The sequence below is a fragment of the Leucoraja erinacea genome, chromosome 12, assembly GCF_028641065.1.
Source record: "Leucoraja erinacea ecotype New England chromosome 12, Leri_hhj_1, whole genome shotgun sequence".
NCBI lineage: Eukaryota > Metazoa > Chordata > Chondrichthyes > Rajiformes > Rajidae > Leucoraja > Leucoraja erinaceus.
The window spans coordinates 20,350,247-20,368,662 of record NC_073388.1 but is presented as its reverse complement, the minus strand read 5'-3'; the positions used below and the strand labels follow the sequence as shown (position 1 = coordinate 20,368,662).

Genomic DNA, 18,416 nt, shown 5'->3' with positions numbered 1-18,416 from the left:
ATGGCACGTGGACTCTTTCCCTCATTTTTGACTTCCGCCCGTATTCCTGGACTTTTACCGTCGCGGAATTGGCCCAACCGTTGTTGGACACCGAATTCCTCCAGGCCTTTTCACTTCTGGTGGACGTGCGAGACAGGCGCCTCTTTCTACCGGTGTGCTATCATTCTACCGCGGCCCGCAGAACCTCCCAGCCAGCAGCTGAGCGCGGTAACCGATGGAGGGGGCTCGTATGCCTCTCTGCTCACCGAGTTCCCAGGGCTTCTCACCTCCCGTTTTTGTGCGACTGCCCTTAAGCACGGAGTGGTACACCATATTCCCACCGCGGGCCCTCCACTGCATGCACGGGCACGCAGGCTCCTGCCCGACAAGCTGCGGATTGCGAAGGAGGAGTTCAGACAGATGGAGGACATGGGAATCGTGTGGTGCTCTGATAGCCCATGGGCATCCCCATTGCATATGGTCCCTAAAGCATCTAGGGGGTGGACACCGTGCGGGGATTATCGGCACTTGAACACCATTACGACCGCGAAAACCCATCTTTTTTTGCAAGGTGGACCTGGTCCGCGGCTACCAACAGATTTCTGTTCACCCTAACGACGTGCCTAAGACTGCCACCATCTCGAATGTCACCTTTTCGAGTGGCTGCGCATGCCGTTTGGATTAAAGAATGCCACGCAGGCTTTCCAATGGCTCATGGTGGGTCGAGGGTTAGAGTTCATATTCATCTACCTAGATGACATTCTGGTCGCCAGCCGCTCCCAACAGGAACACTACAGTCCATGTTCCAGAGGCTCCAGGACCACGGACTGGTAATCAACCCCGCTAAGTGCCAGTTCGGCCTCCGCTCCATTTCCTTCCTGGTGCATCATGTCACCTCGCAGGGCTCGACCCCGTTACCCACCAAGGTGGAGGCCATCCGGTAGTTCCCTTGGCTGCTCACCGTCCAGGGGCTGCAGGAGTTTGTCGGCATGGTGAACTTTTACCATCGCTTCGTGCCGGCGGCTGCCAGGATCATGCTCCCTCTGTTTCAGTACCTCGCCGGTAAACCACGGGACCTCGTGTGGACCGCCGAGACTGTAGCTGTGTTCGATGGTGTGAAGGAGGCGCTGGCCAAAGCCACCATGCTGGTGCACCCGCGGGCCGCTGCCTCGACTGCCCTCATGGTATTTGCCTCTGATACGGCTGTTGAAGGGGTGCTCGAGCAGTTCATCGATGGCCGCTGACATTTTTCAGCCGTCATCTGCGGGCCCCAGAGCGCAGCTCCAGCGCCTTCAACCGGGAGCTCCTCGCCCTACATCTGGCTATCCAACATTTTCGGTATTTTCTGGAGGGCAGACCGTTCACGGCTTTCACTGACCACAAGCCCCTGACGTTCGCCTTGGCCAAGGTGTCCGACCCCTGGTCCCCCCGGCAGCAACGGCACCCGGCGTTCGTGTCCGAATTTACCACGGATGTTCAGCATGTGGCCGGTAAGCTCAACATGGTTGCCGATGCTCTGTCCTGCCCTGCCCTCCCGGCGGTGACGGCCGTGGACCCTGGCGTGGATTATGCGGGGCTCGCTGAGGCACAGCACACGGGTGATGAGATGGATAGTTACAGGACGGTCACTTCCGAATTGCGGTTGGCCAACGTCCGTTTCGGCTCAACGTGAGTGTCGGTCCTCTGTGATGTGTCCACTGGGAGACCACACCGTATTGTCCCCGTGGGTTGGCGGTGCCAGGTATTCGACGTCATCCATGGCCTGGCCCACCCTTCAATCCGGGCAACTTCTGCGCTGGTGGTGGACAAATTCGTCTGCCAGGGCTTCTGTAAGCAGGTCGCGGTTTGGCACAGACACTGCATCCCCTGCCAGACGTCGAAGGTCCACCGTCATGTGCAGGCACCGGTACAAGATTTTGTGGCTCCCTCTGGCCGTTTCCAGCACATCCACATGGATTTGTTGGGTTCACGACCACTGTCTCGCAGTGCCACGCATCTATTCACCATCATGGATTATTTTACGAGATGACCTGAGACTATACCGCTAATGGACACCTCCGCCTCGTCCTGTTCTCGGGCTTTCGCAGCCCATTGGATTGCTCGTTTTGGGGTGCCTGCGGACATTTCCACTGACCGGGGGGACTCGGTTAACTTCCGCTTTGTGGGCGGCTCTGGTGCAGCTGTACGGGGCGCAGTTGCACCACACCACCGCCTATCACCCTCAGGCCAACGGGTTAATGGAACGTTTCCATCGGCATCTGAAATCGCCACTGAAGGCACAGCTCACTGGTCCGGACTTGGTCGACCAGTTGCCTTGGATGTTGTTGGGCATCTGTACGACCCCTAAAGCGGACCTGGACAAGTCATCCGCTGAGCTGGTGTACGGCTCTCCATTGCGGGTACCCGGGGATTTCCTTCCTGCGGCTCGGGGGCAACCGGAGCCTGCCTCGGCCGTTTTGGCGAGTCTCCAGAAGATAGTGAGCGGCCTGGCTCCTGTTCCCACCTCGCGGCATGGGACAGCCCCAGTGTATGTGCCGCCGGACATTAAGAACTGCCTGTTTGTTTTCCTCCGCAGGGACTCGCACTGGTCACCTCTGCAGCGGATTTATGAGGGTCCTTTCCGGGTGTTGCACCCCGGCGTCGTGACTTTCCTTTTGGATGGCGGGGGCAAGGAGGATATCGTCTCAGTCACTCGCCTTAAGCCCGCCCACCTGGATGTCGATAGCCCAGTGGTGGTGGCGGCTCAACCCCGGTGTTAGGGCCGGTCGTTCCGGTGGCACCTGTTGTGCCTGTCTCCCCTTCACCCTTTGCACCTGTTACCACTGCACTGTTACCATTTCCTGGCTCTGTTTCACCAGTCCCATTTGTATCGCCCGTCCCGTCCCTTGTTTCCACTCAGTCGGTCGCCGGGTCCGGTCTCCTGCTCAGTTCCGAACGTCGGGTTCTGGGGGGAGTCCTATAGCGGCACCTAGTGGTGGCCTGGGAAGTCACAAACACTCGCTATTGGTTGGCGCTGTCACGTGATCATGGGAGTGTTCACGTGGGCTTTTGGTAAGGTATTCATTCAAGCTCCACCCTGTTAGAAGAATCTTCGTATTTTTGGCTGCTCAATACGCATTTGAGGAAATCGCTTTATTGTCGTTTAAATTAAAGAATTTTACTTTACTCAACTGTCTCGACTTGCCAAAACATGTTGGTCAGTTTTGTGGTGCCTGCGGACATTTCCACTGACTGGGGGGCCTGTTTCCACACTAGATCACTCTATGACTCTACAACCAAAGTCACGACAATTCTTGTATTTCAGATACATAGCCAGCTCCTTTTTGAATGTTATAACTGAATGTGCCTCCGCTGCTACTCAGCAGAGCATTCCAGATCCTAATCACATGCACATTTATTTCAGATCTCTCTATTCTTATCACTAGAGCCAGGATGTTTAGGCACTAAATAGGCAGGCAAAAAGGCACAATAAAATTACAAAAAAGGCATTTATTGACAAAAAAGGAATAAAAAGCCATTTATTTCCACTACCAAAATATGGTAAAAAATGATAATATAAAGGTAAACTACATTACATTACCACAGTTGCCTGGTTGCACATAATTACTATCATTTTTTTCAAATTATCTGGTGTTAAACTATGCGGTCTGTCAGACAGAATATGTTTCAGTTGTGAAAAACCTCTTCCCACCTCAGCTAAGGTCACTGGTGCATACCCGAAACAAGCTACAGACTCTATATTCATGATGATATCTTGTGCATTACAACTACCTTTGAGAACTTTAACCATGTTTTGTATTTTTTCAAGATCTTGGTTAGCTAAAATCACTCTCACATTTCCCTTGTATGTCTTTACCGACATCGCCAGGAACTTTACGAAAATCATCAGGTACTTTGTTGAAAACCTGCAAGTTATTCACTAATGTTTCGCCACATTTCTGAAGGTAAGTGATAACTTGTGGGAAGTTTGCAAAACTTGAAACAATAAACACAAGATCGCAGTGGGGAGACATTTTCTGCATGATTTCACTGACGATCCTGACTGCAGCAGATTCTTCTTCCTCAAAACAGTTGACAAATTCATTTATCTTTTCAAAATTTGCAGCATAGTAGAGTACAGCAGAGAGCCATGTACCCCACCTTGTCAAAACGGGCTGAGGAGGTAGCGGAATCTCGGGTGCATTTCCTTGAACGACTGCACACGTGACGGTGCTTTGAGGAAGATTTTCTTGACATTGGAAACTAGGTGATTGACATTTGGAAACAAGCTATGCATGTGCTTGGCAATTCTATGAAGTCTTTGAGCTAAGCATGTCAAATCCAACATTTTGGGGAATAAAACTTTAAGTCACAAACAGAAGAACATTCTCGTGTTTTATACCTTCTGGCCAAAGTACAGCAACTGAAGATATAAACAACTGAGCAATAGTTGAGCTTTTTGACTTCTCCAATACTTCCAATGTCAACAAATACTCCTTTGATGGTTGACCTGCCTCCAGTGTACCGATGACCACATTGGCAACATATCTCCCCACTGCATCGGTTGTCTCGTCTATTGAGATCCATATTTTGGTGCGTACAACTTCATCTCTAATTTTCTGCACAACAATGCTGAAGTTGCTGTCAACATAATTTTTGTGTAATGATGACTTGCTTGGTATATGTTCCTCTGTGTATTTTTCTAAAAAACCTCAGAGATTTGTTATCCAATTTCCACAGTGGAATTCCAGCATCAATGAATGCCTTGCACAGATCACTCGAAAACTCAGATTTGCGACTGGAGCCAGCAATAAATGTAGTGAGGAGACAAGCTTGGGTATTTCGCTTGGGTAGTCTACACCCCAGCGATATCAACATTGAATTCTCTAATTTTAGATAGCCCTTGTTTTCTTCCTCCTCCCCCTTCCCAGCTCTCCTTCCCATTGTGAGTTATCAAAAGGGTGCAGAATAAGTTCTGGAGGCTAGAGACAATGAAAGTGAATGTGGTTGATAGTATATAGTGTTGAATCTGAAGGAAATAACATCAGATGCAGGTAGCATATTGCCACAGACAGTGTGAATTTATAGTGAAGCAAACAAAAAAACGTAATCAACACACTGGTGTATCAGTCAACATGCCAAAATAAAAGTTTACTTGAGGCACAGATTGCAAAGGAATCGTTGAAACATTTCAACTAAACAAGAAATGCTGCATTTTTGGAAGTGTGGCCTTCAGATGAGATATTAACCCAAGGCCCTGTCCACATGTTTTGCTTATTCTAGTATACATCCAAAGAAGAACAGGGAGTCCAGGGTGACTTTTCACTGCAAAAGATAGATTAATTGGTAATGCATTCCATTGTTGTTTCTCAAGCCCAGCTGCATACAAAAAAAACTACGCAAAAATTGTTACTTTATGTGAATCACTTCAATGTATTTAAAGATGTGCGATAAGTAGCTTTATAAACAACCTAATTTTGCTTCAGTGACCAATCTTTCAAAATGTAACCACTCAGTTTAACCCACAAAATACAGCAACACGGAATTCAAAAAATTAATTTGAGAAAATCAAAATGGTTTGAAAATGAATGAACCCATTTTGAAAAATCATTCGAAGGATGAAGGATATAAAAATAAAAAGAAATAAAAAGGAACTGCAAAAGCTGTTTTATACAAAAGATAGACACGAAATGCTGGAGTAACTCAGCGGATCAGGCAGCATCTCTGGAGAGAATGGATATGTGATGCTTTGGGTTGGGATCCTTCTTCATACGGATCAATTTTCTCCAGAGGTGCTGGCTGACCCGCTGAGTTACTCCTGCATTTTATGTCTATCTTAAGAATTTATTATCCACCTGCAATGGCCCTTGAACTGCATGGCTTGTCAGACCTGTTCAGAGGGGATTTTTTGACAGGCAGATAGTTGGACAAAAGTCAGAGATGAAAAGACAGAAGTGTGAGTCAAAAAGATTGAAGTTGCAAATTATGAAGCTAGAGAAAGTAATGTAGGTGGAGGGGAGAAATAGGTTAACTTCACATTCACACCCCTTTCTGCCTTCTGCAGTCTGCTCTCTCCTTAACTCCTTGGTTCACTCATCTCTTCCCACCCAAACCACCCCCTCCCCAGGTACATTCCCCTGCAACCGCAGGAGATATAACACTTGCCCCTGCACGTCCTACATCACCTCCATCCAGGGACCCCAGTTCTTCCAAGTGAGACAGTGGTTCACTGCACCGCCTCTAACCTCATGTAATGCATCCTGTATTCCCCATGTGGCTTCCTGTACATCAAGCAAGATCAAGAGTAAATTCAGTGACCGTTTCACCAAACACTTGCACTCAATCAGCCAAGGCATACTGGATCTCTCGGTTGCTAACCACCGCAAAAAAAAGGAGAAAAAAGCAAGCAAGTCTTGCTACAATTTGGATCTTTTTGGAAGTACAATCAGAGCACTCTGTACAATTTTGCTTTTTATTTAAGAGGAGGGATACTTGCAAGTAAGACAGCTCAGCAGGTTGATTCGTGGAATGAACGGCTTATTTTCTGAGGAGATGCTGCATAATTTTGCCATAAACTAATTTTAGCAGAATGAAAGATGATATAAAAATTAAGATTCTGAGGGCCTTGATGAGTTGAATGCTGGAGATTGTTCTCTCTAATGTCAGAATAAGTGATAGCAGAATTAGGTCATCAAGTCCACTCTGCCATTCAATCATGTCTGATCTATCTCTCCCACCTAATCCCATTCTACTGCCTTCTCCCCATAACCTCTGACACCCGTACTAATCAAGAATCTATCTGCCTTAAAAAATATCTATTGACTAGGCCTCCACAGCCTTCTATGGCAAAGAATTCCAGTTTCACCAGCCTCTGACTAAAAAAAATTCCTCCTCATCTCCTTCCTAAAGCAACATGCTTTAATCCTGAGGTTATGACATCTGGTCTCCCACTAGTGGAAACATCCTCTCCACATCCACCCTATCCAAGCCTTACACTACAGTATCTAGAGAATCTAGAAATGTTGGGCATAGTTTCACAATATATTTTGCCTATATCAATATGGATTACCTAAAATGGTCAGAAAAAATGTCTTCTTTCCGAGAATCATGAATCGTTCATAATTCAGTCTCTACACTCTTTAGAGATGTAGAGGCTAAAATATTACCATGAACAATTGAATCATTGTCAAAACAGATTGTTGGCTTGTAAGCGAATCAGTGAAAAGGGAACAGGCAAAAAATAGGAACCGAGACAGAGATCGGATTAACCACGTTCTGATTGAATGACGGAACAGGCTCAAAGAGGCTTACTCCTACTCATCTTTCTTAAGCTCTTGTATTCATATTATTCAATCTTTGTATCCTGTATTGTGGAATTATTATTTCTTAACATTATCAAGAGTTCCAATTTTGTTTTAGTAGTAAACAAATGTTTGGAATCCATCATCACCCTTATTGATTTAGCATCGGGCAAAAGAGCCAACTCTAATCACTGGGCTGTCCACACATTTGAGGTCCAACATGAAGAGTGTTGCATTGGAACAATTCTAACAAACTACAATATCAGCCATTTCACTAAATCCTGGATCACCTGAACTTTTTCAGTTGTTAGGAATATGAGAGCTTGCGTTATTTGTTGCATTATTTGAAGTAGCTATCCATTAAATTCTGACTTTGTTTCAATCTGGTTGATTCACAGTATCCTGACAGGTTTCCCGACTTGAGGAATCCTTCTCACGGATCTAATGTGGGTCTGGTCACATCAAAGTTGGATAAAGTCTAAGGGTGGTTGCTCACTCTTCTGTGGCCTGATCCAGACCAGGGTGCCCCTATAAAAATGGCATGTGGTGTCTGCCAGTACCTTCCTGTAAGATTACTTGTGTACAGAAAATATTTTTTACAATTTGGACATTATCAGTTCTACCACTCTAAACAGCACATTGTTTGTATTTTTTTAGCTGATAACACTCGCAGTCTACGAGGATGCAAGTCTATGAGGCATGGCCTCATCAAATTAATTAAATGCTTCGTAGCACGCAGTGACAGACTGTTCATTGTGAGAAACATGTAGTAAAGCACCACACATTATAACGAGTAATTGGAAATCAATCAGAGAAAACATTGGAAACACTGTTCGGTCGGTACTATGGTGGAGACCCCGATTCGATCCTGACTGCAGGTGTTGTCTACAAGGAGTTTGCATGTTCTTCCTGTGACCACGTGAGTTTTCTCCGGGTGCTCCTGTTTCCTTCCACACTCTAAAGACGGCAACTATGCAGGCTAATTGGCTTCTATAAATTATCCCCGGGGGTCCCATAAAGCTAGTGTACAGGGATCGCTGGACAGCAGGGACTCGGTGGGCCGAAGGGCTTATTTCTACACTGTATCTCTAAAGTCAGGCATCATCCATGCAGAGGAACAAAAGTTTCAGCTGGCGAACGTCTTTCTTGTCACGTAATTGAAGGGTGTCGTGAGCTTTTTGCAGTCTTAACCAAAGATCTTTGGCCTTAACGGCTATTCAGTCAGCTGGAGCTGCAATCGCCTTGGTTACTGCGTTGACAACCGCTAGCGCTCCCACGGCAAGGCGAGGCCAGGGGTCGTCGTGCTGCCGCCCGCTGGGGGCGAGGCTATTCTTTCTGAGGGCAGGGCCATGGTTCTGGGGGGGCGGGGTTATTCTGCCGGAGGGTGGGGCCATGTTGCCGGGGGCGCGGTCGTAGTCGGAGGGCGGGGCTATGCTGCCAGCGGCGGAGGCGTGGGCGGGGCCGCGCTGTCAATAAAGGAGGGCGGGGCTACGCTGTCAACAAAGGAGAGATGGTGGGACAGGGTCGTATTGCCAAAGGGCGGGGCTACGCTGCCGACATAGGAGGCGGGGCTATGACGTAGGGGCCGTGGACAACCGTGCAGTTGTACAGGGTCCTGGTGAGACCACACCTGGAGTATTGCATACAGTTTTGGTCTCCTAATCTGAGGAAAGACATTCTTGCCATAGGGGGAGTACAGCGAAGGTTCACCAGACTGATTCCTGGGATGTCAGGACTTTCATATGAAGAAAGACTGGATAGACTCAGTTTGTACTCGCTAGAATTTAGAAGATTGAGGGGGGATCTTATAGAAACTTACAAAATTAGGACCGCGATGAGGAAAACATTTTTCACACAGAGTGGTGAATCTCTGGACCTCTCTGCCACAGAAGGTAGTTGAGGTCAGTTCATTGGCTATATTTAAGAGGGAGTTAGATGTTGCCCTTGTGGCTAAAGGGATCAGGGGGTATGGAGAGAAGGCAGGTATGGGATACTAGTTGGATGATCAACCATGATCATATTGAATGGCGGTGCAGGCTCGAAGGGCCGAATGGCCTACTCCTGCACCTATTTTCTATGTTTCTATATGTTGTTGCCGGGGGGCGGGGCTATGTTTCTGTCGCGCTTCTGTGAAAGGGGCGGGATTATATAAATGGGCGGGGTTGTGATGCCGGGGTTACGTTGCCGTCAAAGGGGGCGGGGCTGTGCTGCGCTAAGAGCTACGTTGCCGGGGGCGGGGCAAGGCAACGTAATGCTCGTTGCGTAGCGCTGCGGTGGGCGGGGCGTCCTCGCGTGACGTCGGGCCGAGCGAAGTGATGGCGCCGAGGTGAAGGTAGGGCGCTGTACAACAGCAGCAACTGTTCAACAGTGAATCGTTCTATCGCCTCCATGGACAATACGGCAGAGAGCGCGAAGGGCGTCGCTGAGAAGTCTACGATAATATCCTTTTAACCCGGAGACAGGAGACAAACTGACAAGCGGGTGTAGGATGGGGCTGGGATCCTGGCAACCGAGAATCACAGCACCACACCCGGGGCAGAGGATGGACCGGTTAGTCCGCTGGCTAAAGTCCGGCCCGGCCCAGCCCAGCCCAGCCAGGGATCTCCTGCCGCTCGACTGCGCGGAGCCCCGAACAGGCCCTAGACCTACACCGTTGTCACTTGCCCGCCTTGCCCGCCTTGTGAGACGTGCCGAGACGGTCCCATCTTGTCGCTCTTGGTCTGTTTTTTGTTCTCTGCTTGTTTAAGCAACATCTAGATTTGTTGGAACGACTTATTGCAAGTTTATCATTACAGGGAATGCTAAGCTTGCACATTATGTAAGAAACATTTGTTTTAAACGAATGTTTTATTTCAGTTGGAGTCTACCCTTTTCAAGGAGTTGATGTGAATGAACTTGATGTTGATTAACTTGTGTTGATTGTAATAACATGCATGTATCAATCTGCCCAAGGTGAAACAGATATTTCCTAGCTCGATTTCTAAACACGTATATAACCAAATTGTGCTGTTGACATCAATGTGAATTTGCATACTATGTACAAGACAAATGCGCTGGATTCCACTCCTGATACAATTATTTACTATAAGGGGTAGATCAGCTCCGTTGCCGCACAGGATGACAATTCATTATGCGAGCCCAAGTAGCCCATTGATCCGTATTAGTTAGAACGAGTCTTCGCTTGATGTTAGCATGTATGTTTGGATACAGTGGAAAGGGAACATAATTGGGATTCCCTTCGCGTTCTTTTTCCGTCCTTACCACAATAACAAAAGTGTTGAGACCAATTATACTCTTCTAAATACTGTGTCACCTTGGAGCTGATAACATGAATGGTACATGTTTGCTACTGGGGAGAGATATGGATAAGAAATCCGGGACAGGAGTTTATGCATTCCATTTTAATGTAATTTTGTCAATATGTTCAGATCAAAGATTTCTAAGTAATTCTGACATTTAAGATTTTGTTATACAGTTCTTGCAGGGGTAAACTGCATGTGAATATTTTTAAGATAAACATTAGGCTTTGAAGCCATTCCATTTTACAAATTAAATATTGGAAATGTATTAAATGCTTTTGAAACAAAACATTTTTGCACTCAAGCAAAATTGTTTTCAATTACTCAAGGTGCAAATGAGTTGTTATGTAGCTACCATGTATTTCACAGCTTTTGTACACTTGTGCATTCCCCATAAAATTACAAGGGGCATCATTATACGAGGCAGAAAACCACAGAAGGAACTGTGTGAGTAAACTGGAGCGAACAGTGTCATTGAAAATGGTTTCATATCAGTAGATCGCATTATGATCCATTGTTTCTTGGGTGTTCGAACTTTTTGTAGATGTTTTGTTTGCTTTGGTTTTGGTTGCGCAGTGTTATAGCTGCTCTTAACCACATGTCCTTAAATGCTGCAAAGTTATTTGAAAGTCAAGAAACTTCCCTGTTGTATTAAATGCATATGGAGTAAATCATGCAGATGTTAGAAATCTGAAACACACGTTGGAAAATACTCAATGGGTCAAATGGAAGAGAAAGTATTGATCCCCAAACTTGATATAAGCATACACACAAGAATAGGAGTACTCTGTCATTACAACGGTAGACGCATTTTTTCAGCCTTCCCAAGAATCAATTCTTGTCTACTTTCTCCCCCTTTGACCAGTACCATCCAACATGCATTTGAACTGGTCTGATGTCCTCCACCACAACACAAACATCACCCATCCTTTTTCTCCAGAGATGCTGCCTGTCCCACTTAGTCACTCCAAAACCTTGTGCCTATCTACCATTACAGGTGCTGCTTCTAGTTCTTTGGGAAGCCATAGAAAAATGCCTCTGCTTTCTGTAAGGACTCTATTAATTTCTTCTAGTTTCTCCACCATCATATCTGCTCAATGGAACGTTCAATGCTTTTTAAGATGTCTGAGTTTTCCTTTGCAATGTATTCATAAATTCTAGGACCAGAATGAGGCCATTTGACCAATCAAGTCTACTCCACCATTCAATCATGGCTGATCTATCTCTCCCTCTCAACCTCATTCTCGTGCCTTCTCCCCATAACCCCTGACACTCTCACTAATCTTTACTAATCAATAATCTGTCAATCTCCAGCTTCCCCCTGCAATAGTTCCCAAGGAATAATAATAGAATTCTCCTTGTTCTCAACATCCGCTTTTACTGGGAATATGTGTTATCATAAGCATCAAACTGTTCATAAATTCTACCACCTCCATTGGGATTCCACCAGCAGGAACATCTTCCCCTTCCCTCTTAGAGCATTGCAAAGAGACCATTACTTCTACTACTTGATTTATTATTCACCTCTAACAAACATTTCCTGTGCAGAAAGATGCAATACATGTTGTAGTCATTTGCACTACTACCAATTTAGTGTTTTACCTTTACTAATCAAGAATCTGTCAATCTCCAGCTTCCACCTGCAATAGTTCCCCCTGCAATCTCCAGCTTCCCCCTGCAATCTCCAGCTTCCCCCTGCAGTCACGGTGGTGCAGCAGTAGAGTTGCTGCCTTACAGCGAAAACAGCGCCGGAGACCCGGGTTCGATCCTGATTACGGGTGCTGTCTGTAAGGAGTTTGTACGTTCTCCCCGTGACCTGCGCGGGTTTTCTCAGAGATCTTCGGTTTCCTCCCACATTCCAAAGACGTACAGGTTAATTGGCTTGGTAAATGTAAAAATTGTCCCTAGTGGGTGTAGGATGGTGTTACTGTGCGGGGATTGCTGGTCGGCGTGGGCCGAAGGGCCGTTTTCCGTGCTGTATCTCTCAAACTAAACCTTCGATCCTCTTAAAATAATCTGCCCTTTCTTGAAGAAATTATTTGGGTGACTACTTTGCCGAGCACCTCAGTTTAGTGTGCAAAGGAAAATCCTCATCTGTCACTTTAATTCTCTGTCCCATATCAGTTGGAGTGGATAAGGATGGAGAAAGAGGAGAGCCATCCATACGATATAGGAACGATCTTGCTCTCACCGATAAAATTGAATAGTATAATATATAAGAATAATCCAATTATTCACAATACAATAAGAATTTGGAAACAAATAAAAGTATCCTTGAAATTAAATAATCTTTCAGTACTAACCCCACTATTGAACAACCCCGCATTCAAACCATCTCTCATCGACAAAACATATCAACAATGGGATAGACTGGGGATTAGGAAAGTAGGAGATATGTATGAATTGGGCAAACTGTTATCATTTCAACATTTAAAATTAAAATTTAAACTGAAGGATAATCAATATTTTAAATATATACAGATATGTGACTTTATGAAGATATACACATAGATTTCAAACTATATTTTTAGACCCTTTAGAAGAAGCAATGAATATTAAGGCTGATTCACAAAAACTAATATCATACTTTTATAATAATATATTAAATAGAGAATTACCCTCAACAGAAGCACTAAGAGAAGATTGGGAACATGAGCTAATGATAAAGATCTCGAAGGATAGATGGGAAAAGTATCTGATGAACACACATAATTGTTCCATTAATGCAAGACATAATTTAATTCAATTCAAATTATTACATAGACTATATTATTCAAAAACGAGGTTGAATAAATTTTACCCAAACGTCTCTCCCAGATGCGATAAATGTTTGTTTCATAGAAACATAGAAATTATGTGCAGGAGTAGGCCATTCGGCCCTTCGAGCCTGCACCGCCATTCAATATGGTCATGGCTGATCATCCAACTCAGTATCCCGTACCTGCCTTCTCTCCATACCTCCTGATCCCCTTAGCCACAAGGGTCACATCTAACTCCCTCTTAAATATAGCCAATGAACTGGCTTCAACTACCCTCTGTGTGGCAGAGAGTTCCAGAGATTCACCACTCTCTGTGAAAAAAGCTAATATAACACATTCATTTGTAGAATGTACAACGTTGAATAAATTTTGGAGCGATATATTTGATATATTTACAAAGCTTTTCAAGTCAAGAATAGAACCTAAAACGGAATGGATTATATTTGGAATAATAGTAGAAGATATCAATTTAAATAAAGACCAAAATGTTTTTTTTAATTATGGGTTAATAATTGGAAAGAAATTGATACTTAAATTTTGGAAAAATACAGCTATACCAACTGTAAAAATGTGGATTAGGAATATGATGGACATAGCATGCCTTGAAGAAATGAGACTCCGATTAATAGATAAATATGACCAATTCTTAAGGAGTTGGGCTCCTTTCATCGACTTTTTGGAATCATGTGATGCATCGGTACCGTAAAGATTGCTGATTTCAGTTCATGCCGTGGATAGATTACATCTCCGAATAAAGATTTGAAAATTTCTCTTTTAAGGGGCCTTCTCTCCTATTTCTACTTTCCACTTTTTCTTTTTTATATATACACACTTCACGTTTTTCTATTCTCTACCATCTATTTTTCCTCTTTTTCCCCTTTCTATTGTTTTCTTTTTCTTGTCTTGCTTGCTTCCTTTTCAAATCATAACTAGAGGTCGTACATAGAATGGATTACGGTATGACATAGTTGGCACCTAAAATTAGGTTCCACTTTATTGTTTTGTACTGTATTAATTGCTAATAAAATAAACAAAACAAAACAAAACGGAAAAAAAAAAATTCTCTATCCCACTCTCACTCTGACAGATCTTCGGACGCCTTGATCTCCTACACTGGTCAAACGATACCTGATAGAAGATTGAATAGACAGGAATTAATTTAGCAACACTTTTCCCCACAGAAATGACTGTATTTTTCTGTCACAATTCGTTCTCTCATAATTTGTCTCTGACTGCCAATTTAAAAAATAATTACCATTTTGACAACTTGAGTCTCTATCTTATCACAGATATTGCCTCTGTTCTCTTTATTCCTTTATCTCTAAAAATATGCTTGTTCTCTCACTTTTCCAGTGCTGGTAAGTTTAGCCTTTCCCACCATGGAACATAGAAAAGGACAGCAGGAACAGGCCCTTTGGCCCACAATGTGCTGAACATGCTGCCAAAATGAACTAACCGGCACATGATCAATTCCCTGCACATCACTGTGCTTTTCTTAAAAACTTCTTAACCAGCACTATTGCATCTGCCTCAACCCGTGCGTTCTAGGCACCCACCACCCTCTGGGAGAGAAACCTGCCCAGTATATTTCCTTTAATCTTTGCCCCTCATTCCAAAGCTATGCTCAGTAATCCTTGACATTGCCACCCTGAGGAAAAGATTCTATCTACCCTATCTATGCCTCTTTTATTATACTTTTACTTCTCTCCGTAATCTTCACGTAACCCCCTAATCCAGACAACATTGTGGCGAACCACTTCTGCACCTTCTCAAAAGCCTCTACATCCTTCTTGTAGTGAGGCGAGTAGAACTGCGCGCACACACACACACACACACACACTAAATATGGTTGGCTAGAGTCTTATATTCCTTTCACACCCTACATACCCTGTAAAGTCTGCATAAAGTTAGACTACAAACTAAAAATCCAGTCAGACCACTGTGCACTGTTACAATTTTCAGGCGCACACAAATTAGTATTACTGTCTATACAAGTATCAGATATACTTTCACTGCTTAATATATGATAAAGTTGATTTAAAGTTACAACTATATTGTTAGTGATTCTGTATCCATTGTCAGTCTCCATTTAATTGAGATAAGAAATCGATAAGAGGATGTACTGGAAAGGCAAGCAGCACTTAGTCATTGATCAAGTGGGAAAAATCTAAATTTGCTTTGAGAATAAGGGGCAAAATTGTAGAAGTGATGACCGTGATATTCCAAACATCTATATAATCTTGTATGGTGTTTTTGAGAAGTGGAAAATTGATAAAACATCACACAAGCAAACTTGTTGGAATAAACCTAGTAACCACACCAGCCATTTTGGTGAGGAAAGTTCTACAAACAGTAATTGGGATGGAGTTAACAGTTACTTGGACAAGTGTGGATTGATTAGAAAAGCTAGTATTGATTTGTTGCAAATAATGTCTGTAAACTTGCAGGCCAATATCCCTAATGTTCATTCGTATGTGTGGGTTGTACTGAAGTTCGGTGTGGGTTGTACTGAAGTTGGGTAAGCTGAGGATGACTTGCACCATAGACCGGTAACTAAAATGAACAGTCACTGTAGTCTTGGGGTATTTGTTGGTGGGGGAGTGCAATTGTAAACAGGTGAACCCTTCATTCAAAAGGTTGTTAATCAAGGATTGTTCCCCAATTACGAACATTTATGTCAGTGTTTATGTTTACCTTTGTCATCTTGTTCCTTAACAATTTGAAAAGCTGTCAAAGGCTCTGAATTAAAAGATGGACAGAAAGTGCCAATAGTTTTGTACCTGAATGAAAACAACGGTGACTATAAGTAAGTATTGCGTGCTTTTACTTGATTTTGTGTGTTTGCTGAAACATTGACATTTGTTTTGTTTGCACCTTTCAACAGAAGCATCTTCTGCTGAGATGTGATTATAAAGAGAAATTTATTTTCTGCAGTGAGTTTAACATTTGGAGTTGGTGTTTGAATCCTATTGTCACTGAAATTCCTATTTTAATTCCTTTCAAGCAAGGATGACTTACATGAAAAGTATGTGCATTACATACTTTTCATGTAAGTCATTAATTTAGATTGTAAATGGAAGAGGAAGCAGGGTTGATGCCAATGGCAACAGCACAACAGGCCATCAATCTTTCCAGCTTTTCGTCCTTTAGCTAATCCTCTGACTATACTCACGTTCACGCTGGGCTGTATTATCAAGCTCTAATTGTATGTGACAATCGTTTGCATAATATCAATTGCCCTTTGAAAATTCACATATACCATATTTACTTATTTTGCCTTCAACTACCTTGTTATTTACATCTGCAGAAAACCTATGAAAATTTATTAAATAGTCTTGCCTTCGAGAAACCAAGTTAGCTTTGCCCAATTATGTAGTGTGGTTATTTTTTAATGCTGTATTACCATCCTTATTAAAGGATTGCAACTTTTCTCAACAATAAATGTCATGTTAAATAGCCCATCGGTCTATTTTTTCCCTCTCTGAAATACATTTACTTCCCTTCAGAATCGGCGGTGTTTTGGAATATTATTACTAATTACTAATACATGGTTTGTTTTTCTCTCTCAGAATACTGAGATAAAATTCAGTCATGTTAAGGTTACTATTTGCAACATGCTTTCTTCAGATTGTTACAGTACAAATGTAATTCATTATGGTTTGTTTCTTTAATTTACTTCTACAACATTGAAGACTAATTACATTTTACAAATTAATCATCACTTGAGCTGTTCTAGTTACAATATGAAAATTGATGGCTTAAGATGACCATTAAGTAATTTGGCCAATAGTTTTTTCTGTTTGTTCCAGTTTAGATAATATGATTTTCAAATAATAATTGACCTTGTAAGGAAAAAAAAGTTAAGATGGGTTATGTGCATGTGAAGGTGAGTGTTGTCTGAATAACTGAATGTGACATTTGATTGTAGATTGGATGGTTACCTGAAGAATTCATTGTTGAATTGTGATGGCGATGATGTAGAAATTGAGAGCAGGAGTAAGCCACTGGGCACCTCAAGCCTGCTGTGCCATTTACTAAAGTCTTGGCTGATCTGATTTTAATCTTGACTCCACATTCCCGACCACCTGCAGCTGTCTTTTATCCCATTCAGTAGCTACGTACCACTGTTTTTTAAATATTTGTGGATTCTATTTCCACCATCATCTGAGGAAGAGAATTCCAAAGGCTCCAAACCTTCTGAGAGAAGATTTCACCTTGCATGTCTAAATTCAGGTAGATACAAACCTAGCCTATACAAGCTTCTCTCCCATTTCAGACATGAGTCTATCAAATCTCCTCTGAGCGGCTTCCAACACATCAATTTATGCTTAAATAAAGAGATCCTTGCTTTACCGTGTACTCCAGATGTGGTTTTATCGATTCCCTATATAAATGAAGCATAAACCTTCTGTCTTTTGATTTAAATTAAAAAATATTCTGCTAGCTTTCCTAATAGCTCGCTCTACTTGAAAATGAGCACTTTGTGAAACATGAAGGCTCACATACACGCATCTCAGTGTTCTGCAATCTCTTCCCATCTGGATAATGTGCTTTTTTCATTCTTCCTCCCAAAATGGGCAATTAAAGATGTTCAGATTTCACTTCATATATCACATCTTTGACTATTTACTTAATCTGTCTTCATCTGCATTAGATGAGATATTATAACCTGTTAGACAAGACAATACCATTCCTCAAGATCATATTAAGATTTGTTGGAATAATGTAAGAACACAAAGATGCAAATCACAGGGATGGACATTTAGGGGTAGGTGGAAGCTAGGGATCATCGTGAATAGAGATGTTTTGCAAAACAGTTACGCAAACTGTGTTAGAAGGGATTGTATGATGAGCATCAAGCTCTATATGCTAAATGAGATAGAGTAAAAATAAAATCATTGCTATACCTGAAAGGGTCCCTGAATGACTGGAAGGGACAATGTATTGTGATGTAAAGAGGGATCTTGAGGTGCAAATTGACAGCCCCCTGAAAATGGCAATGCAAGTGGATGGGGTGGTAAAAATGCATATGACATGCTTGCTTTCATCAGCCAAGACATAGAGGATAAAAGTCCCCAAGTTGTGTTGCAACTGAATAA

At 43.2% G+C, this 18,416-nt stretch overlaps 1 protein-coding gene across 3 annotated transcripts in view; it reads left to right on the top strand.

The window, feature by feature from the left end:
• Positions 1 to 9,540: 9,540 nt before the first annotated feature.
• ocrl (OCRL inositol polyphosphate-5-phosphatase) overlaps positions 9,541 to 18,416 on the top strand; it is a 51,385-nt gene continuing 42,509 nt past the window's right edge. For all 3 annotated transcript variants that reach the window (XM_055643743.1, XM_055643742.1, XM_055643741.1), the window contains exons 1-2: positions 9,541 to 9,698; positions 16,044 to 16,123. In XM_055643743.1, the coding sequence (XP_055499718.1) occupies positions 9,648 to 9,698; positions 16,044 to 16,123 (131 nt within the window). In that variant the 5' untranslated portion in view covers positions 9,541 to 9,647. The remainder of the gene's footprint in view (positions 9,699 to 16,043; positions 16,124 to 18,416) is intronic.